Source organism: Ceraceosorus guamensis (genome assembly GCF_003144195.1).
Source record: "Ceraceosorus guamensis strain MCA 4658 unplaced genomic scaffold IE81scaffold_31, whole genome shotgun sequence".
In the NCBI taxonomy this organism is placed as follows: domain Eukaryota; kingdom Fungi; phylum Basidiomycota; class Exobasidiomycetes; order Ceraceosorales; family Ceraceosoraceae; genus Ceraceosorus; species Ceraceosorus guamensis.
In genome coordinates this window covers 87,682-108,746 of record NW_020290026.1, presented here as the reverse complement: position 1 = coordinate 108,746, position 21,065 = coordinate 87,682, and the positions used below count along the sequence as shown (strand labels likewise).

At 56.2% G+C, this 21,065-nt stretch overlaps 7 protein-coding genes across 7 annotated transcripts; 5 read left to right on the top strand and 2 right to left on the bottom strand.

Annotated features, from left to right (window-relative positions):
* Positions 1–92: 92 nt before the first annotated feature.
* IE81DRAFT_323619 (hypothetical protein) lies at positions 93–2,932 on the top strand. The gene has a single exon (XM_025514004.1). It carries the CDS (start codon positions 271–273, stop codon positions 2,431–2,433), a length of 2,163 nt encoding a protein of 720 aa, XP_025369454.1. The 5' UTR covers positions 93–270; the 3' UTR covers positions 2,434–2,932.
* IE81DRAFT_137309 (hypothetical protein) lies at positions 2,492–7,318 on the bottom strand. The gene is made up of 3 exons (XM_025510318.1): positions 6,593–7,318; positions 4,158–6,501; positions 2,492–4,075 (listed from the first exon to the last, which is right to left on the bottom strand). Exons 1-3 carry the CDS (start codon positions 7,217–7,219, stop codon positions 2,550–2,552), a joined length of 4,497 nt encoding a protein of 1,498 aa, XP_025369453.1. The 5' UTR covers positions 7,220–7,318; the 3' UTR covers positions 2,492–2,549.
* A 710-nt stretch (positions 7,319–8,028) lies between these two features.
* IE81DRAFT_137269 (putative acyl-CoA dehydrogenase) lies at positions 8,029–10,571 on the top strand. Its single transcript, XM_025510317.1, has 12 exons — positions 8,029–8,345; positions 8,427–8,860; positions 8,946–8,948; positions 9,010–9,240; positions 9,327–9,359; positions 9,426–9,453; positions 9,528–9,531; positions 9,608–9,671; positions 9,738–9,851; positions 9,922–9,952; positions 10,032–10,195; positions 10,276–10,571. Exons 1-12 carry the CDS (start codon positions 8,171–8,173, stop codon positions 10,324–10,326), a joined length of 1,332 nt encoding a protein of 443 aa, XP_025369452.1. The 5' UTR covers positions 8,029–8,170; the 3' UTR covers positions 10,327–10,571.
* A 225-nt stretch (positions 10,572–10,796) lies between these two features.
* On the top strand, positions 10,797–13,064 carry IE81DRAFT_137123 (UPF0103-domain-containing protein). Its single transcript, XM_025510315.1, has 7 exons — positions 10,797–11,162; positions 11,276–11,344; positions 11,417–11,529; positions 11,609–11,720; positions 11,832–11,966; positions 12,043–12,415; positions 12,513–13,064. The coding sequence occupies exons 1-7, from the start codon at positions 10,924–10,926 to the stop codon at positions 12,594–12,596; spliced, it is 1,125 nt and encodes a 374-aa protein (XP_025369451.1). The 5' UTR covers positions 10,797–10,923; the 3' UTR covers positions 12,597–13,064.
* Positions 13,065–13,532: 468 nt separating this feature from the next.
* Positions 13,533–14,577, top strand: IE81DRAFT_330288 (hypothetical protein; the record flags this gene model as incomplete). Its single annotated transcript, XM_025515183.1, has 3 exons — positions 13,533–14,085; positions 14,158–14,444; positions 14,527–14,577. The coding sequence occupies 3 exons, from the start codon at positions 13,533–13,535 to the stop codon at positions 14,575–14,577; spliced, it is 891 nt and encodes a 296-aa protein (XP_025369450.1).
* A 2,776-nt stretch (positions 14,578–17,353) lies between these two features.
* Positions 17,354–19,431, top strand: IE81DRAFT_137073 (hypothetical protein). Its single transcript, XM_025510314.1, has 3 exons — positions 17,354–17,864; positions 17,973–18,689; positions 18,817–19,431. Exons 1-3 carry the CDS (start codon positions 17,597–17,599, stop codon positions 19,263–19,265), a joined length of 1,434 nt encoding a protein of 477 aa, XP_025369449.1. The 5' UTR covers positions 17,354–17,596; the 3' UTR covers positions 19,266–19,431.
* Positions 19,432–20,359: 928 nt separating this feature from the next.
* Positions 20,360–20,914, bottom strand: IE81DRAFT_290525 (hypothetical protein; the record flags this gene model as incomplete). The annotated part of the gene is made up of 2 exons (XM_025511853.1): positions 20,360–20,586; positions 20,635–20,914. 2 exons carry the CDS (start codon positions 20,912–20,914, stop codon positions 20,360–20,362), a joined length of 507 nt encoding a protein of 168 aa, XP_025369448.1.
* Positions 20,915–21,065: the final 151 nt, after the last annotated feature.

Here is a 21,065-nt window from a genome sequence, read left to right as displayed (position 1 = left end):
GCACATCTAAGTCCGCGCGTGATCTTCCACTTTTGGAGTCGTGAGTCTGCTGATGAGTCAACTTCAAATCGTGAATTCACGATTATCCAAGGCGAGAACATCATCCGAGGCCTCAAAGGAACCACAGCTAGCGATGTGCTGATGACGACGCATCCTCGATGCAGCCGCATACACCCACCACGCAACACGAAACACTCACCCCCATTCCCTTGCTGCATGATCGTGCACTATCTCCACTAATCGCGCTTCCTCTTTCCCTTGCAAGCCTCAATGAGGCCGCCTTCCAGGCTGTACCGCCAGCCAGATGGCCTGCAGCTCCTCTCACGCACAGGCCTCTGCACTCAAAGCCATTCCTTGTCGAGCTCGCTTCTCTCGACAGGCGGAGCAAGTGGGAGGAATGAAGGTAGCTCTGCCTCACATCTCGCCTCGACCTTCGAGAGCAGACAGTCTCAGCGCGTCATTCGAACGCCACTGACCGGCTTGAGAATGCGCTTGCTGAGTCAGAGATGCCCTCACTCACTGCACTTTGCTCAGCACGAGCACAAGCAGAGCACGCTTGAGCCTGCTGTGCAGCGCCTCTTCTCTTCTCGCGCTGGTCCTAGAGTGGCACGCAAGCCGAAAGGCGCCAAGCAGGTCACCCAAGATGTCAATCCCAAGTTTACCTCATCCCAGGCGCTCGACAGTGGATCTATTGTCAGAACCGGACCAAAGCCCCTTATCAAAGCGCCACGTACGGCTGCAGTGGCTGGCCCCTCAAAACGCTCAAAGGCTGCTGCCACTGAGCAACAAGCGTCGCAGCCCATCGTTGCAACCAAGGAACACCGCTCCAGCACGGAAAATAACATAGCACTGGCAATGTCGCGCAAAGAGTTCGCCAAATGGTTCGGCACCACTGTCAGCGAGGTTGAAGCAGTCTTGGAGCGCGATCCGGCCGCAAAGCTGGGCGATGTGCGACGGATCCTCCCGTCGAGGCTGCAACGGGTCCACAAAAGGATCGAGGATCACATCCGTGCCGAGAAGCAACGACTGGACTCTTTCGGAAGCGCGCCTGGAGGCCATCTGCGCGACAAGATAGGCGTCAGAGCTGCTGCCGTTCTGAATTTGGTCGACGATGACGAGGACATCTTCAATCTCGCTCAGATGTACCTTGCCAGCCAGGCGGAGGAAGCCAAGGCTACGGCCGATTTAATGGGCGTTCACACCGTGGCAACGCGCATCGCAACGAGGATGGCACGCACAGCAGGCCGTGCTTTTCGACCCGTACAGATTGGCAAGCCAGACAACGACGACGTTGCTCCGTCACCGCCCGTGGAAGTGTCGACTCTCAAGGATGAGGCAATGCGCAGGTTTGACGTACTGAACGGTGTCAAGCAAATACAAAACTTGCATGCGGAGAGCGCTCCGAGAAGCATCGACATTGTTGGGGCTCATCAGCGGTTGCGGGGCGCTGAATCCGGTATCAGCGTGCCTGCGCCCCAAATAGCAAAGCAAGAAGAGGAGCGACGGAGAGCTGCCTTGACACATTCGCTCGAGGTACAGAAATCCCTCGAGCGCGAGGCACAGCGCGTGTCTGCGGCGGAAGAAAGGATGGCTCAAGAAGCACAGCTTCTAGTTCGAGCTCGTTCTGAGGAGATGCAATTGGCGCTGCAGAGACCGAAGATCAACATTCCGAATCCTGCAGCGCAGCAAGATCAACCACACCCTTCATTGCGACACAAAGCACCCATTTCTTCAAGCTTCTTGCCCGACATTTTTGGAACTCCGGCATCCGCGCAACCCGCTCTGCGAAAGATCGACAGCTACCTCAAGGGACATTTGACGCCTTTGCAAAAGGATTTGCAAAGAGGTCGTCATTACGCCGCCATTTTGCTTGACGGCGATAACTGCCGGTTCTTGCCCAAGTACGTTGTGAGAGGCAAGGAAGGTGCGCGCGACGTCATCAAGGAGCTGAAGGCGCGCGTACCGCAGCTTGGCCAGGACTGTCATTTGAGGATCATGGTCTTCATAGCGCTCTACAACAGTTTGGCATCGCACAAGCACTTCGGCTACGAAATCCGAGACGTCCTGGACTTTTACTCCGAGATCAGCCAAAATGGACCGCTGAACATCGTCGCCGAGGTTGGCAGGGAGCCTCAAGCGGCCGATCTGAAGGTAAAGACGCATCTTGCTGATCTTATGCTAGACTCGGATTGCAAACACATCTACTTGGGCGGCATAGATGATTCAGGGTACCATGAGGAGCTCAGGGCAGCCCAAAGCATGGGCTACCTCAGGCGCGTCTCCCTCATACATACTGGATCTCGAAGATCCACCGCCATAAAGTATGCGGAGTTCAAGGACCGGTTCGTCACCTGGGGCTCTCAGATCTTTCAATCAGGTCTCGAGATTCCTGCCGACGTAGCTGCCGAACATAGCAAGAAGACGGGAGTTTGAAGGCGCGTCCGGTGGACATACACAGACGCTTCCTCGCAAGGCCGAGGGCAGGGCTCGCCAGATGGGCACCATGAGACTACATTACAATTTCTGAACGATGCGCACCAGTAGCGCAGCTACGCATGTATCATACTCTCTAGCTCAGATACAATGACGGGGTCGATGCCCTGGAAAGCGAGGATCTCGAGCACGTTCATCAGGTCTTCAATCAGGACGGCTGAGCCAGCGGAGCTCTGACGCGACGCTGGTCCGCCAAAGCTTGCCGCCGCAAACGAGTCTGCGGCGTCTGAAATGAGACGCAACGCTTCCACAAGCCTTGCGATGAGGGTGCCAAAGGGGTTCATGCTGAAGTCGGTGCTGATGTAAGCCAGTCGATTGATGACACGGAACAACACCTTGATGACGCCGGGCGTGCTTCGGAGCACGCTCTTCACTTTTGGTGGTGCCAAGAAGCACATGTTGTAGAGACTCATGGCCAGCCTCTCGTTGTATGCTAGACGCGGTTCTGTCCTCATTAGTTGAAAATCCAGATCCGACACTGGTAGCAGCTTGACGAGAACTTGAGTGAATTGCAGAACCCTCGAAGAGGAAAGCAAAGCGCTCAGAACTTCCCTGTTCTCGTCTGGTTGAGCAAAGCGCGAGAAGGCCTCTAGGGCGATGTCCGCGTGTTGAGGCACTTTCCTAGCGACTGGTTGAGTGGACGAGTGTTGATCGTAGACGCCTCCAGACTTCTCTTCAATGTCCCCAGCATCGACTATGAAACCTGCGATCAGCTCGAATAGGGCGACTGATGCAGAGGGACCTAAGCTGGCGAGACGAATGTGATCACAGGCGAGTGTTGCGATAATCTCAAGAATGTCCTTCCGCACTCGCAATGCCTCAGTGAGGGTCAAGACTGTCCGAACTTCACCTTCGACTTCTTCTTCCTCGTCTTCCTGTGAGACTTCCGGCAAGCGCTGACGGAAGCGCCTCTTGACTTGAGCATCTGTCAGAGAGCAGATGCGCGCAAGCAGACTGAGTGCTCGTGGATGCTCGGCGATGACGACGTTGTTCTCGGTCATCATTGCAAGATTGCGAAGAATCTCCAAGACGGCAATCGAGGTAGCTGCAAAATGATTGGCACGTCGCTCATTGGCGCTTCGAGCATCGACGTCTTGTGCAGAGTCACGCAGGTCTAATAGTCCGTCTGCGTCTTCTTCAACGGCAAGTACTTCCTCATCACTGTCGGAGTGGTCGTCTAGGCGGAACGTATTGGCATCGCCAGAGCTTAATGCCGCTCCTTGCAAGCGCTTGCGGCGCCAGACTTGATTCTCTTGCTGTTCTTCCAACACAGCGTCTATCCACTCGCGGTGGGAAAGACCAGGAGAGGTAGGACCATCTGAGGCTAGGGAAAGAGTGTCGTCTCGGGGCCGCTCGGCGAGGAGCTCCAGCTCTTCGTCGCTGCGGCCGAGCACAGAATCCTCCAGCAGCTCCACAAGCTCGTCGAGGAGATCGTCGCATGAGCCTAGCGGAAAGATGAAATCCACCTGCGAGGATGATCCGCTTCCGGACGACAGAATGCGCAGTGCATTCAAAGCATAGGCCACTTCAATCTCCAGGCGGCTGCGCAGTGACATCGTCAGGCCGCCCACATCGACGTGACCTGCGGATGGAAGGCAAGGTTAGTTTGAGCCTTTGCTTGGAGCTCAAAGCCCCGGCAAACCAAGCTGCCGACCTCAACTCACCTAGTTCGCGTACATGCCTCGGTACTTTGCCTCTACCCTCGAGCTGCGTTCCAATCGCATCTTGTATGTGGTCCAGATCCCATCCACCGAAGCTCTTGAGATCCCGTCTAATAGGCATATACTCGATTTTGTAGAAGGGACGTTGATTGCTGACGTCTGCAGCAGAGAGTGGCACTTCGGCTAGAGCTGCGGCGGCAGCGCTACCAAGCCCTGGTGCCAGCTGAGGACCACCTGTAGCTGCCTGCTTCGCCTGCTGCTGTCGGACAGCGTCAGCGAGAGACGACGGCGGTACATCTGGCCCGGCATCGGCGCTTGCGGGTGCGCCTCCTTCAGACTTATCAGCATCAGGGGGAGTGGCAATTTGACTGGTCACTGTCTGCGCGATGGACATTGCACGAGCCTGTGTAGGTGGATCCAGCTTTGGAAATGCGGTCTTGATAGCTGCGAGAGCCCCTTGCTGCTGTTGCTTGCTCAAATTTCCGTGCTGTAGCGCCTGCATTGCTGCGTGCGCTTGCTGAATTTGGTGGGTAGCTAGTGCTTGTTGAGCAGCGGCGTCGCTTGGCATACCAGAGGAGGTCTGGGTGCTGGGCGCTCCAGACTCGTGTGGCACGGTCGGAGGAGCTGGAACCTCTCCGGACGGACCCAATTCAACAGAAGCGGTGGACTTGCGTGGCTTTTTCGCCGGGCGCTTGCTCTCTGCTTTGGTCTTGTTCGCCTCTGCTTGTCCGCCTGGGGGTGCAGTGGGTACTGCTTCCTGCGGACGCTGCAGCTGAGCTTGTTGCTCGAACGCAGCATTCTGCGGCGTTGGCGGCGGCTGCATGATCTGTGCCTGCAGCGGGCCTTGCTGCTGTGGGGGCTGCTGCAGCTGCTGCTGCTGCTGCTGAATAGTCTGACCAGACGGAGTCGATTGCGGAGGCTGCTGCGGTGTGCTCGAGGGCTGTTGTGCGTGGGCCTGGTTTTGACGAGCTTGTCCCTCCTGTGCGAGCTGGACCGCGCGCTGACTCGCCGCTTGAAGCTGCGCGGCCCTCTGCCTGGCCTGTTCCGGCGTGATGCGCTGAGCTTGGACCATGGCCGAAAGCTGTTGCATGTGTCCGGGGAGAGCAGCTACCATCGCAGACGCCTGAGCCATAGTAACATTTTGCAGAGGTGCGCTAGCGTTATCTGGAGCCTGGCCTGCCGGCTGTTGAGATGTGGTATTATCAGATGGTGGCTGCACGATCGACTGCCCATTGGGAGGCTTCTGCTGCTGCTGCTGCTGCTGCTGCTGTAATTGGTGCAAGGGCAGCTGCTGCTGACCCCCAGCGGGCCCGCTCTGCTGATTGGCCTGAGTCTGAGGTTGCGCTTGTCCACTCGCACCACGCATCCGTTGCATCCAGAACTCCTCGAAACTACCGAGGCGATCTTTGTAGAAGCTCATCAGACGATCTGCCACTTGGTTGGGTGGTGGCACACCTTGTGCGATATCTGCTGCGCTCAAATTTGCCATGCCCGTCGAGTGCGAGACATGCGTGGCAAGGTTCAAGCGCTGGGCTGCAAGAGCCCAGCCGTTTGGAACGGTCCCGATTCTTGCTGAGCCCCCAAGCCCCACGATGGACGCAAACAAGTTTTGCAGATCTACGCTTCGTGTTGATTCGCTCGAATTTAGCGATGGCCCGACGAACGTCATCGACATGTTCTGTGGTAGAGGCGTTCCCTTCGACGACATGAACGCCCGCACCGTGCCCAGAAAGTCTCTGGGTGGCTGAGGTCCCGCAGCAGCCGCTCCGCCAGCCGGCCCTGCGGCAAGTCCCTGTACACCTTGACTCGGCTGTTGGTTGCCTTGAGAAGCGGCTGCACCAGGAAACCCTTGTTGCGGCGTGCCCGAGCGTGGCTGATTTGGATGCTGAGCATTCCTTTGGCGCTGCGCAAACGCCTGCAACGCCGCAAGCTGGTCCTGGTGGTGCGCGCCATCTCCCACCGGCGGCCCTTGTCCCGGCTGCGAAGAGGTTCCAGCTTGTTGAGGCTGCTGCGGAAATGACTGCTGTTGCTGCTGCTGTTGAGGCTGCGCCTGGCCTTGCTGTGCTCCCTGCTGATGCTGTAGGTGCGGTGGGGGTGCTTGCTGCTGCTGCTGCTGAGTGGGCATGGAGGAGCCCTGTTGCGCCGCCTGCATTTGCTGGCTCAAATTTGATAGCTGACCCGCTTGCCCGCTGTTCTGTATCATTTGTAGGACCCCGGCCTGAGTCGCTTTTATCCTTTTGATCTGCGTTGCTAGCTGTTGCTGCGCATTTTGTTTCTGTGGGGAGTCGGGATGTCCAGCGACCGTTTGCCATTGGCGCTGAAGGGTCTGCATGGAGCTTTGTAGAGCCTGTCGAGAGGTGAGAATGGAGGAATTCAGATACGACGAATCGGACGAAGGCTGCAGAGTTCAATGCGAGACGCCCACGAGGCCTGCTCACCTGCAAAGATTGATAAGGGTTGCTGATCCCCTGAGGCACGTTTGGTCGGGCTCCCTGAGGCTGAGCTTGACCATAGGGCTGAGACTGACCAGTCTGTCCGCCTTGTTGCTGGCCTTGCGCGGATGCAGGCCGCTGCTGATTTGCTTGGAACTGCTGCTGCTGGGGCTGATGTTGTGGTTGTGGCTGCTGCTGCTGCTGCTGTTGCTGTTGCATGTAATTTTGGCCCTGCGAAGATTGACCAAACATGTTCGCAAGGTTCGACAGCGTAGCGTTAGACATCCCAATGCCTCCCGCAGGATTCGTAAGCGCGCCAAATTGGTTGAATTGCGGCTGAAACTGCTGAAATTGATTCTGCTGCTGCTGTTGTTGTTGCGGTGGTGGTTGATTTTGCTGCTGCTGCTGAGGATTCATCGTCTGACCAAAGCTCCCCACACCACCAAAGCCCATGTCACCCAAGCCAAATTGAGCATTTCCGATCATCTGATTGGATCCTTGCGGCATCTGCGGTTGCCCCAGACCGTACAGGGATTGCTGTTGACCTTGGCCTTGCTGACCACCTTGCTGAGGAGCCAAGCCCAACTGGGCGAGCAGCGCAGGGTCGAGCCCATTTATCCCTGATGGCAGCATGATCCCGTCGCCGCCGGAAACGCGTGAAAATGTGCGATCGGATGTGGCACAGCTAACGCCAGCTGACCTGTGATCCTGAACACCGCGACGCGACTTGGGTGTGTCGCGACGTGTTGTTGAGCAAGCACCAAGTGTGGGCGAGCTGGATCACCAACTTGCTACCCAAGCGCCCTTCACTGCAACATGCAGTGTTGAGGCGATGCGAGCACTTGCCCACGTCCAAGCTGATAGGAATCCGCAGGAGGAGACGCAAGAAAGGGGGTTCACAATCAGAATAGGCACGAAGATGGATGGCGCGAGACGTGATGGCGCTTCCATCGGTCCATACTCATCAGCCTCGCGACTAACAGCAGTCACGAGTCAAGACAACAAATTCGACCCGCGCGCACGCGGGCCCGCGCCCGCGGCACGCGCGCTCTCGCTGTTGGCCAAGCCGAGTGCACGTGACCCGTCCAGCTACACTCGAAGTCAGCAACCGTCAACATGATTAGCTAAGACACCACAAGCAATTTTGAGCAATCCTTCGAATCAAGCTCCAGCGATGGTACAGGTGGCGTGATACTCTTCGAAGCGTGAACGGTGACTCGCTTTTCTAATCGTCCGGCTGAGAGGCAAATCGTTGAAAGAGAGAGGGAAGTTGTAGAGGGCTCGTTGTCCTCACGTGACCCGGGCTCAAGCGCCGGCTTCCTGTGCGCCGTGCACCGGCCCGCATATGCATGGTGATCGAGGGTATGTGCGCTACGCTTCCCCGCGTCCGGTCAAGTTGGGCCGAGCCCGGCTGTATGCGTGCTGTGCTCTCTCAGCGACCTCAGATAAAGAGGGTAGAATCACTTCAGAGGAACCTCTCTTCATGGACAATGTCGACTACTCGCCTCCATTCACTTGTCGTAATTCAAGCTCTCCAGGATTCGCGCGCTTCATCAGCTGAGCCAGCAAGCAAGTACATTCACTATGGCGAGCCCTCATGCAAAGCTCCTCACCCGCTCCAAGACGCCATTCGCAGAGGCGCCTTGGCAGCAAGGCCTTCCAAGCCCTTACTACAAGGAGACCCACTATCGCTTCAGAGAATGGCTCAAGAAGTGGGTGGACGACAATCTGATGGAGCTCGCTGACGAGTGGGAGGAGAGTGAGTGTTGAGGGGACTGTCATGCTGCTGGCAACCATCACGCTCACGCTAGCCGCCGTGCTCTGTCTCCTCTGCTCTTAGTCGAGGATGACGCCAAGCTGGCGAAGGTCTTTCAGCTCTTCGCGAAGGAGGGCTTCCTGCTACCATTTGCTCTTGGAGTGCGCGTTCCTCAGAAGTTCGTCGACATGGCCGGCGGGCAAAAGCTGCCGGGCGGAGTACCCCCTGGCGAATGGGACAACTTCCATGACTTTATCCTGATCGATGAGCTGGCACGCACTGCATCCAATGGCGTTGTCATGGGCAACTATGGTGGTCTAGCATATGGTGCAGGGCCTATTGTGCACTTTGCTTCGGAGGGGCTGCAGAAGCGTCTGTTGCCCGACATCCTCACTGGCAAGAAGAGAATCTCGCTTGCCATCACAGAGCCCAGCGCCGGCAGTGATGTTGCAGGTGTCAGTACCGTTGCGAAGCTCTCCGATGATGGCAAGCATTATGTTGTCACGGGACTCAAGAAGGTCAGTCGCATGTTGATGTCGCTTTGATTAGGTCAGATAAATGACTGACAGCACCAGTGACTCCTTCGCGCGCCACTGCGATCAGTGGGTGAGTTGATCTTCTCATTGCAGGGCGCGATAAGCAAGTGCTGAGGGCATCTTCTCAACAGATCACGAACGGCATCTGGAGTGACTTCTTCACAACGGCAGTGCGCACATCAGGCAAACCTGGAGATCAAAAAGGCATCTCGTTCCTCGTCATCCCTCGCTCTGAGGGCGTGCGAACGACTAAGATGAAGATGCAGAGCGCCGGTTCAGGAACCACCTTCGTCGAATTCGACGAGGTCAAAGTTCCAGCCGAAAATCTCATTGGGAAGGAGGGAGAAGCTTTCAAGTACATTGTGAGTCCGTACCGCGGTGGCCTGTGTGACGAGACCAGTGACGTCCTAAATCTGCGCCTGCACCCGCGTTCGCTCCCATTCTGCAGATGTGGAACTTCCTGCACGAGCGAGAGACAATTGTGAGCAGGCGTAACCGCCTCACTGCTGATCGCTGATGCTGATCAAGCACCTTTTTGACGGGCCAGATCTATGTCGCGCTTCGTTTCTGCAGAGGTGAGCCCACCAGTGCAGTCGCTATGCACCGTCGCACCGCTTACCATCGACAATTCTCCTGCTCCGTGCTATAGTCTGGTGAGCAGCATGGCCTGCTCCTTCATTCGATGCGCAGCGGCTGACATTTCAGGAGCAATCTTTTGCCATCATTCAGCATTGAGGACGCTACTAATCACGCCAACAGGCGGCAAGTATTCGGCAAAAAACTGATTGAGCAGGTGAGAACCCGGTTATGACTTGAAGTTTCTATGATGCCCTCTCTCATACTCTGCTGCGCGCTGCAGCCGGTCGTCCGCTACAATCTAGCGAACATGGCACGCCAAACGGAAGCTCTGCAGGCGTGGACGGAAGCAATCGTGTACCAGCACTCGAAGATGACCACCAATCAAGCCAATATTGTGAGTCTCCTTCGCTGCAAACGTACCGTCAGGTCGTGCTTTCCTGACGCCACGTCTCCACGACTCGTAGCTGCTGGGAGGCAACACAGCACTGCTGAAGGGTAAGTCATGGAGATGTTCTTGTCAGCCTGGACGGAGTCGATCCTGATGATTTTGCTTCTCGTCAACTTCATCGCTCAGCTCACGCGGCCATTGTCGTCTCTGACATCGCACGAGAGGCTGGCTACTTGATGGGAGGTACAGGTCTGACAAAGGGAGGGATTGCAGCTCGCATTGAGCGCATCTACCGCGAGGTGAACGGGCTTGCAACGCCTGGAGGCAGTGTAGCCGTCATGCTTGATGCTGTGAGTGCTCGGTTCCCTGCGAGGTCCTTGGTCTTGAGAACCCAGCATTGACTTGTGACTTCCTGCTGGATGTGTGCTAGGGTGTTCGCCAAGCTATTAAGACTGTTGGTCTCGATCCATCCAAGCTCTGAAGTTGGAGGGTCGCGATGTGCATGCCTTTTTTGTATCCTAATGTTAAATCCACGGCCAGGTGCCACAGCAAGCAAGTTGCTCTCGACCAATGCATGCGTGCGCTTCTCGTCACAACCAGCTCCCTTGACATTCTGGACATCGAGTAGTGAGCATCATTGTCGTGCAGTTGGAAGCGCGGCCTGTCATTTGTGAGCGGTCCAAGGGTTTTCGGTCACGAATGCCAAAGCGCGGGACTTCAGTGTCGTGTGCAGATGTGAACTACGTTGCTTTGGTCAGGCGCGGCCAGAGCTGGGCTATTTATGGAGCTGCGGGCGAAGTGGAGGAGGCCCGTTCGCAGTTTAGCGTGTCGGCGCCATCCGCGATCTCTGACCTTGCATGGCGTCCAGACCTCGCAGCTTCGCTAGCTCAACCTGCTTACTCCAGTCGAGAGTGCTTAGCTCCATAACACACCTCACCACCTCTGAGATGGCTCTCTGAACGACTTGGTCTCTTGTCTGAGCTGCAGCGCAAGATCAATCGCTCTCCGAACCCGTCTCACTCTCAGTCGCGCTTACCAACGCTACCAGATAGCACACATACACCTCGCACGCGCTGACATGACTACCCGCCAGGCAACGCACGCTGGTTCTTGGTACACTTCCAGCAGATCTCAACTTGACAGCTCGCTCAACGGCTGGCTACAAGCTGTGAAGCCATCCGAGATCCCTCCGAGAGGAGTCAGTGCTGCGGATGTGGACGTAGATGGTCAGCTCGGCTACAAGAGGACACAACAAGCTGGGGGCGATGCAGAGAAGTTGAGCTTGCCGGTGGATGGCTGCAGAGCTGTGATAGCACCGTAAGTATCAGACATAGACGTATGCTTCAGCTGCAATATGGACACCGCAGCACGAGGCAAGGTGAATCGCGTCCCAGTCGCAGCAGCTCAAGAGCCTTGCGTTCTCGCTGCAGACATGCTGGTTACTCATACTCTGGACCAGCCGCTGCTTGGGCGTATGCTACTATCGATCCCGAGAAGCAGTGAGTCATCCTCGCCCCGAAGTCTTCACGCGAGTCTGAGATTGAGCCACGCATGTGACGCACCCACATCAGCAAGCGCATCTTCATCCTCGGCCCCTCCCACCACCACTACCTGTCGGGCTGCGCTCTAAGCAAATGTCAGAAGTACGCGACCCCCATAGGTGACCTACCTTTGGACCTCGATAGTGAGCCACGCACTGACATGACTTGCACTTGTGCTGCAAGGTCGCACCACGCTGACGCTCACACTCGATTTGCACCCAGCCATTGGTGAACTGCGGAGGACGGGAGAGTTTGAAGACATGTCTCTTTCGACCGACGAGGACGAGCACAGCATCGAGATGCATTTGCCATACGTGCGCAAAATTTGGCAACAGTGAGTGAGCTATGGCGAGCAGAGTCATGGATTATCTCAAGATTTCACTGCTCTTCCCTCAACTCGTCAGAGTGGCCTTGACCTCTTGCCTTCCTTGCGGTCTCGTGACAGGGCAGAAATTAAGATCGTGCCGATTCTGGTGGGATCCACGAATGTCAACGCCGAGACCAAGTACGGTAGACTCCTGGCGCCGTATCTCGCTGATCCTGAGACTTTTGTCGTCGTCAGCTCGGACTTTTGTCACTGGTCAGTGATTGTCTCGTTCATAAGCTCCCGGTCTTTCTTGCTGACGAGGTCTGGCGCGTGTCCACGCTCACCACAGGGGCTCGCGCTTTCGCTACACCCACTACCACGCTCCTCCGGCAGCGCCCACGCAATTGCGAAGCTCATCTACCGTCGCTACCACTACGCCAATCCACATGTCCATTCGGGCACTTGATGCCGAAGGAATGTCCTGCATTTCCTTTCCAAGCCCGGCACCGTTCCTGGGCTCCAATGAAAGCAACACACCGACTCAGCGCGAAGTCGTCCCGGATGCGAAATCTGCCAGCGAGGCCAGGAACGTTTGGAACGACTATCTGGAGGCCCACCAGAACACAATATGCGGGAGGCATCCCATTGGCGTGCTATTAGCTGCACTTGAAGAGCTACAAAGGAGCGGACACTCCTCAGAGTGTCGTTTCACGCGATACGAGGTGAGCTCAGTCCAGCGTACCGCGTCTGCCGGGATCGACTCGAAATTGATCCCGCGGAACCGAATTCTTCTCCCCCGGTCTTGCGTATCCGTATCAGCAAAGTTCTCAGTGTCTGACCGCCCGAGATAGCAGCGTCTCATACGCCAGCGCCTTCATTCGCATTCATTCAGCTTCATCATGAGGCGCGCACTTCGACTCGCAGCTGATTATCCGGACTTTCCAACACCGCTGAGCAATCATAGCTGGGCGTCTACAAGCAAAGTGGAAATTCGCACCAGCATCGGAATATGACGGGCATGGGAAGGAAGCATAGCCTCTGGCCGTCGCCACAGGGGGAATACAAGCGTTTGTGCTTTCGGAGTGCAAATCCGGCGCTGTTTCATTGGATGTGCGGACCGCCGCTCACTGTCGCACGCCGAGTTTGGACACGGATATACAAGCACAACATGGCCCCACAGATGGACTCTTGAATTGATTCTTTGGCGTACAAAGCCCTCAGCCGAGGGACAGCAACGACGGACATGGAATCGGAAATTTTCTACATGGCCGCTCAGCACTCATGATGACCCTTTGCCCACGGCGCAGGACGGTACAGAGCGTTCGGCGCAGCCAGGCATGCAACACACTATTCAACCATATAGTCTTTCGTCGCCGGTAGTCCTGACCTGATGCAATCTATCCGTCCATTTTACGGCACCCGCGGTGTCTCGTGTGCTCTTCAATTGTGAAATGTCGCACCAAAACAAAGCAAGAGCGCGCGCAGACTCCCGGCGCGGCCCCGCAAAGCCACCGACTCAATCACAATCAATCCGAGTGAAGACTACGTCACAGGCTCTTTGATACTGGAAGGTGGATCGCTTGACTCGACGTTAAGTGGACCGAGAAGGTCTTCGTCAGGCGACTGTAGTAGCCGATTGGATCTGCTCTTTCCGTCTCTAGAGAGGTCCAGACTTGGAGCGCGGAATTGTGAGCGCTTGCCGCGTGTATAAATAGTGGCCTTGGCCTGCCTTGGATTCCTTCCACTTCCATCAGAGTACCTCCCTTCTGCTTCCATCGCACCTTCCCCTTCCGTCCCTCCCTCTCAAAGGCCCCCTCCGCTTTCCCGTCAACCTTCGCAATGATTCGCGCAAGTGTGCTCCTCGTGGGCGTTGTCGCCCTCGCCCTGACTGTCCTCACCCCGAGCACTGCCGTTCTGGCCAGTCCCACCCCCGAGCGCGGTGAAGCGCAACTAATGCCAGAAGAAGAGTTGACTGGTGCGAAACTCCCCACCTGGGGCTCGGACTGCCTGCGAGGACAGTGTCAGCAGGTCGTCTTCAATCTCAAAGCTAGCGGAGTCAGCTCGTCTGATGAAGCTTGCGATGCCTTCGAGCTCACGTGCTCACGCCGTGACGGTAAGATCCTGAAGGACAGCGATTCTACGTGCTCCAAATGGACCGACGACAACACCATCATCGCCAGTTGCACCACTCGTGGTGACATTGGTGACGTCGTATACGGCGTCACTGGAGACGTCGGCCGGGTTTCGAATCTGCTACAGCAGGATGGCAAGGTCACCATTCCTGCCTTCATTGTTCGAGACTACCGCAACGTCAAAGACGACTCAGACTTCCCCACCGTGAAGGATCAGTGCGCCGGTAATCCGCCCGACAGACAGTATTGCGATATGCACCGTAAGTCAAGTTTATAGCAGACACTGTTCCTTCTTCCTAGCAGCTGACCAACAGCGCTCTTTTCGCTTCCAGTATTTGAGTGGATCCGCGCGTTCAGTGAGAGCAAGGAAGCACCGGCTTCGCTTGACGACATTTGCGATTACTGGGCCTCAACGTGCGAGGGCATCCCCGCTTTGCGAGACGTCGTCTTCCGCCCAAAGTGCCACGTCATCGACGCCGCCAAGGGCATCATTTCGGCCAGCTGTGCTCGTAAGGAACCCACCGGGGTTTGGCTCTCGGACACTCGTTCCGCAGCTTTGAACTTGAAGGTACAGGCCGTTCAACCTCAGCTAGGCCGCCAATGCGATGAGTGGACTCAAGTGCGTTCTTACACGGTCGCGCCGAATGCCTCGCGTGTCCCAATGTCGAGAGCTGACATGACTTATTTTCTTGCGTGCGAAGGGCTACTGCACTGCCGATTACCCCGAAGTTGCCGTCTTCTTCTCAGAATGAACACCGTGCCTAAAGCAATGAAGCAATGAAAGCGGCTGTCGTCATCATCATAGCCTTTGGGCCAAAGATTTTGAAGTTGCCCTTCACAATCCAATTTTAGCCACCGTTCATTGTCCCATCTCAGCTGTTGGCAAACCTTACCACAGCTTTGCCCCTTCTCAAATCACAATCTATCGACTACTCGTACCGCTGTGTGTGTGAAGAACGTAAGGCCATTCAAAATTGTGATTGCGAACAGGAAAGCATAGCCAGTCAATGTCCTTTGACGCACAGCGCAAGTCGAAGCCGAGCCTGTGCGCTCGTCGAGTGAGTGACTTGCTCCCCTCCTTCAACAATTAGCTCTGCCCCTAGCTCCAGCTGAGACTTTTGGAGACGAACTGTTGTGAGTTGATCTTTGGAGCTGCCGACTTTCCATCAGTACACTCCCGACCGACCACACCTCGACCGCAGCGTGAACTTGCGGAGATCTGTCAGTCATGACCAAGCACCGGTAAACAAGTGACTGTCTCGTTCGTGATTCTTCTGACTTTCTTGCGTCGACAAGAAGAAGCTGCACCTACCCCGCGCTTCAAGACGCCGGCATATCTGTGGAGCGGGGTCGAGCATACTACTCACTCGATCATGACTGCATAGCGAGCGACCCATGCAGCAACGACTGCGTCTTTGAGGCCCCCGCGGCTGGCTCCGAGCTTGCGAGCGACTGCTGAGGGCAATGGAGCAGCTAGTCTTGCAGGACCATCTCACCTTCAGCTTGCTGCTGCTGGGCGCTACGCGGGAGGTGCAGAGGGGCCTGCCGCTTGCTTTAGCGCGTGCTCATTTCTGCGCTTTGGGCGTGGCGGACCAATCACGAATCTGAATCCTGCGTCGTGAATGGTGGCCGGGCAACGATGCTGGTGCACCTCTTGTCTTGATTCCAACTTCTTTTGATCGTAAGTTGTAGTCTTGAGTGTGGTGACGGACACCGGTAGCAGACTTTGAACTCTTACACTGGTGCGGTGCCGGAATCTGGTCCGTAGATGCTGAGGTATGTTCTGCTCTGAGCGGTCTACATGCAGCGCTCTTCAACGGCTTGCCCTCAGCACTTGACTTCCTTGGATGCTAAAAATTAAGCGTCATGTTCCCGAGTCAAGAGTCAAAGCAAAGGCTGGCTGGCTGGCTGCCTTTATCATCGCATGTGTGATTAAGACTCAAGTCTTTGAGCCGACATCTAGTGATTTAGTGATTTCAAAGGTGCGGCCTCTTGGCAGACTTGAACATGACTAGGCCGGATTACACTCCGCTCCGACTGCCCAGATATATGCATGACGCCTGTTCACGAGATGAAGAGTCAAGAGTCGAGTCGAGAGTCAGCATTCAATTCAAAATTTGAGGACATGCGGCAGACATTCGTGATTACAGACTCATCCATTTCGAATCAAAATCACGAATGGAGGGTGTAAGAGCCCTGCCTGCTGGAATTTGCCGACAGCTAGGAGCTCCGCGTACATCCCCAATCAAGAATCACGGGTCGAACCTGAGGACTTCTGTACTACTCTTGACTGAATGCATAACCTTGATTTATAGAGCCTAATCTTGAATGTTTGCATCATATGCCAGGCTGCGCGAGTCTGCATGCACACTGCTCATAAGCCATGCTCATGGCTCGCCCAGAGTGTATATAGCTATATGATGGACACAAAGCAGTCACGATCAAAATCGTGAATCTTGACCCGCTTCCCAATTTTGAATCAAAGAGCAAGCAAGAGTAAGAGCCCGCCGCGCGTTGTAGTCAAAGTGGCACCGCACCAGTCACGATCGCGATCAGCATAGTAGCCGCGGTAGCGAGTCTCCGGGGGGCACATCACCAGTGTGATTTGCCACTTACAAGACCGGATGTGCAGAAATTAAGTGCGTATGGGCCATTTGCCTAACGCCGCGTGCTAGAGAGTGAATTCGTCCGCGCTGCAACACAGTGTGCACTGCACGCATGTATAACCCATACCATACCATCTATATAGGCAGGTGTGGCCGGTATAGCGCGCGCGTGCAAGCTTGATGCATGCATGGCTGCATGGCTGCTGCTGCTCCCGCGAGCGGCGTATGGCGCGGACAGGCCAAAGATCACCAAAGCTCATTTTGAAGCTAGCTGCTGGCGTTGCTCATCCTTGGAGGTCCGTCCATGCAATCAACTGTCCCTTCTTCCACCATCGCCACCACCACGTCAGGCCTTCGTTGTGCACACACCTCATCGCTGCCCTCGAAACCTCCCCCGCTAGATATAAGACCTGCCAAGAGGGCAGGCCCGCAGCCACCACCCAGCAAAGGCAAGACCCTGCTAGTCCGCGTGTCCTTGGCACCCAAGTCTTGGCAACCCTGCAGGACGGAGCCTTCGCGAACATGGGTGAGTAGTATGCCCTTACCAGAACCGCTTTGGCCTTGGCCTTTCAGTCCGGGCAATGTTCACTCGCACGATGAACCAAGAGGTGTGCCACGAGGGCAAAAGGGTTTTTACGAAAGTCCAACTAGAGGCTTTGCGAGTGCGCAGTGTGGATGAGAAACGACGAGCAGTACTGCTGAGTCGATCTCGCACCAGGGAGCAGGCAGCACGTATCCCTTATCTTGGCCAATATCTGCTGCGCGATTCGTGAGAACGTGGGCGCCGATCCGTCTGCGCCGCCTCATTTGGAACCGCTACCTTTCATTCGGTGGTAACACCTGGCACACGTGCGACCTTTCGGTTGGCCAAGTTGTTTCATATTGTCGCATGGTTCGTCAAGTGATTCACGTGGACCGATTCCGAGCGGAACTGCGTTGCTCGGACATTTTGATTGCGAATCACCATTGCCCGTTCAGCTAAGCGCCGACACCTTACCTGTTTTTGTCCAAACCTTCACTAGCTGCTACCGGATCAGGAAGACAACAGCACGCCGCTGTGCTTGCAGCGCTATCTGACGTGGTCACGGTCGACAACAGCGACCCAGCATCTACCCACGCACGAGCTGCTGACGGCAGTGGCGCTTATTACGCTGGAGCTTCACCAATGACGACCGCTTCTGCCCCTCCCGGGGTTCCCACCAAGGACAGCTACGACCCTTTGGCTTCCGCCCCGCCTACAGCTCCACCTAAAAGCGGGGGCATGGGAGCAAGATTTGCGAACGCCTTCAGGCGCCAAACCACCGAGGAGAAGGAGGCAAAGCGCCGTGAGAAAGAAAAGCGCATGCGCGAAGAGATGAGCAAGCACGAGAGCAAGTCTTCCCGCATGGACGTCATTGACCGCTTGGATTCCACCGGTCTGTATGGAGCTAGCTGTGAGTGTCATCCGCTGAAGAGCACGCGACTACGCACGGCATTCTGGAGGTTGGAGTCATCTGGTGATCTGTCGACTGAACTCGCATCTAAACCTAATCCCTCCACAGTGTTCCATCACGACAGCCCCTACGACGCTTGCACCCCGCATGCCAACCGTCATGCTCGTAGGGCGCCTGTTGGCGCTTTTGATCCAAACATCGACCCAGTTACAGGCAAACCAGTGGTTCGTGGCGGAGGTCAGGCAGCTTCTTCGCGTCCTAACGCCAATGGGAAGCAAGGCAACCTCTCTGAATTCGCCCAAGGCACTCTTCGAAAGCTCAGTCAGAACGACAGCTTCAATGATCACGACACACGCGTGGTACCGGCTTTGTACGCGGGTGGCAACAATGCCAGCACGCCTACCGCCGAAAGCATCCCGAGCGGCTCAAGACGCCCCTCTGATGCGCCAAGCAGTGCTTGGGGAGATCAATCGCACGACACTCATAGCGACGCAGCCAATCCCCACGCTGAGATTTGGGGTGTAGCCAGCGAGCCGTGGCAAGACTTCGCTTCCCCAGCCGCGAAGGAGAGACAGGCGAAGACAAGCAAGAATTCTTCTGGCCTAGCCGTTCCGAGCGGTACAAGCAGCCGTGCAAGCTCTGTCTACGACATGGAAGCAGTCATGTCTGGTCGCAAGCCCGGTGATCTCAATGACGATGGTAGTCCTGCAGGTGTCGATCACGCTGGCGTCAGTCCCTTCCCAGAGCGCGACTGGAGCAAAGTTGGTGGGTCTGAGGCTCCGAAACGAAGCAAGAGCCTCCTCAAGCGCGTCAAGAGCGCACGTCGTGAGTGAAATCAGCCAAGGCACAAGCCTTCGCGGGAGGAATCCAAGACGTGGTGCGCAGAGCACGGGCGCAGGTTCCGAGCGTTGCACATCCCTCTGACATGATCGCCACCCTTGCGCTGCCGCAGAGAATCCTAATGTCCCACCACCGGATGCATCGGACGTCGAGCTGGCAGCCATGGGCCGTGGCAACTCTCGAAGAGGAGCTGGGGCTGCCCATCGTCATTCGCCATCCACGCCTCCTATGGGCGCGGATGGGACAAGCTACATGGGAGGGTATGGCGCCTCGACGCAACGCCAAGCAAGCAACCTTGGTCGACACGGCACATTGAGGCCTCGTGGAGCTTACGACAACCCCGAGGGTGGCAGCAGCTCTTCGGTCAGCCCCGCAGGCACACCCAACATAGAGATCGAAGCTTACGGGTCTGCGCCCGAGGCGCCAGGAGGAGAGATCCAGCCTTCGACTGGCAACCTTGGGCGTCAAGGCTCCATCTTTGGTCGATTGGGCAAGTCGAAGGGATCGCGCCACGGCAAGAGTGGAGCCGCGCCTGAACCTCAGGTGGGCTATGCGCGCTAGGCAAAGAGCGCAGTTCCTGTCCGACAAGAATAAAGAGGCTGCCTCGTCGAGCTCCGCCGAGCCCGCGTTCCTGTCTCGACTCTTTCTCGAAACTCTCGCGATTCCGCGCTCGCCTGCTTCGTTGTCCATTTTTGGCTAGATGATGACACGTAATTTGCCTTCCTTACAGAGTCGTCGCTCTCACATTCATTCACTCCATCCAATACATCACAATCTTGTCCGCACACAGATATGTCGCTCTCGGTTTTCATTGACATTCTTGCTATCCCTTTGCTTTCCCTTTATCGAGCTCTTAGTGCATACTGAACCCGTTCGTTGCATCGTGAATCTAAATGACGGATGATCTCAGAGCAATGCTGTGTCTCAGCTCGAAGGTTCCGGCTTGGGCAAAGAAGCGCGATGAACGGATACCTCATTTTGATCATTCACAATCGAAGCGAGCTAATGTACAGATGAAGTGGTCTCGAGCCGAGGTGTGTGCGAAGGCCGAGCAAGGGCTCTGCGGATCAACGCTTGCGCTTTCCCGCGCTCCTCGTGCTTTGTCTCCTGCCCGCTATTCCCGCAGATGCCGTCGCGGACATCTCATCTTCAGCTTCCATTCCGTCCGACTCTGCATCTTGCGCCGCTGCTGTAGCAGATCTGGACGACCGCCGTGGGCCACCCTTGGGTGGCGATGAGCTCTTCCTCGCGACTTGACCACTCGCCTGCTCCTTCGTTCCCCCAGATATTTCGACAATGATGCCTGAGCTACCTTCATGGTCTTCTTGCTTGACAACGTGACTATCTTGAGCATCTCGTCCGCCGCCCGCCTTCGTTTCATCGCCTGAGCTTTCGGAATCGGAGCTTGACGAAGTATCTGAGGAACCTTGCCCGCTCTGCCTACGCGTTCTTCCTGCGCGCAAGCCGTCATCATCGGAGTCTTCGCTCTCCGCGCCCGTTTCATCTCGCGGTGGCGCCAGTTGCCAGCTTACGCCGCGAATTGGATCAAAGGGAGGCAGAGCAGTGTATGCGGTCCTCAATGAGCTCTGCATTGACGTGAGAGCCGAGAGCTTTGGTTGAGCGTCGCGGCGTGCCGAGTGAGTGCGAGGTGATGGTCAAGAACAATGAGCGCCAAGGTTTGTCTCGCAGTGCCGTCTGAGAAGGTCGCCGCGAGGTTGCACCATGCTGCTAACACTCACAAGTCTTCCACCAACCAGACGATACAGATCTGGTGCTCGCATGATGTCTCCGCTGAGGATGAAGTAGACCTGCAGAAGCTTGACTTGGCTGTCCTCTGATCCCTCTCTTAAGCGTTTGTGAACGATGAAAAGGTCCGAGGCCGCTGACCCAGATTGGGGGCCCGCATTCAGGGATACCGCTCCTTTTGTACTTGTCTCCGCTCCATCCAAAGACTCAGCTAGAACAAACTCGATACCTCTGAACTTTCTCAACTCCAGTTGAAGCTCTTTGGGGTCTCTTCGCGCTGCGTTTGCGCCCAGCCTGGCCAAATTCTGCATGCGCAGCACCTCGTTGGTGCATCTCTTGTCGAAAAAAGATGAATGGGAAAAGTATTCGAGGGCCGTGAGGCGTGTGAGACCGGTGTTGGCGAGGTATTCAGGATCTCGAAAGAAGATGGCTGGGGCGTTGGGTCGATTGTAAGGCAGAGCCATGGCGGCGGACTTCAAGCCAATGCGTTGCTTCTTCGACACTTTCAAGTCTGGTTTGCGATACGGATCATCCCATCTGTCGGCATATGCTGACGAGACTGCGTCGTGGGAGTTGCGGAGAAGGTGAGTGATGACGGAAGAGGCGAAGGTCATG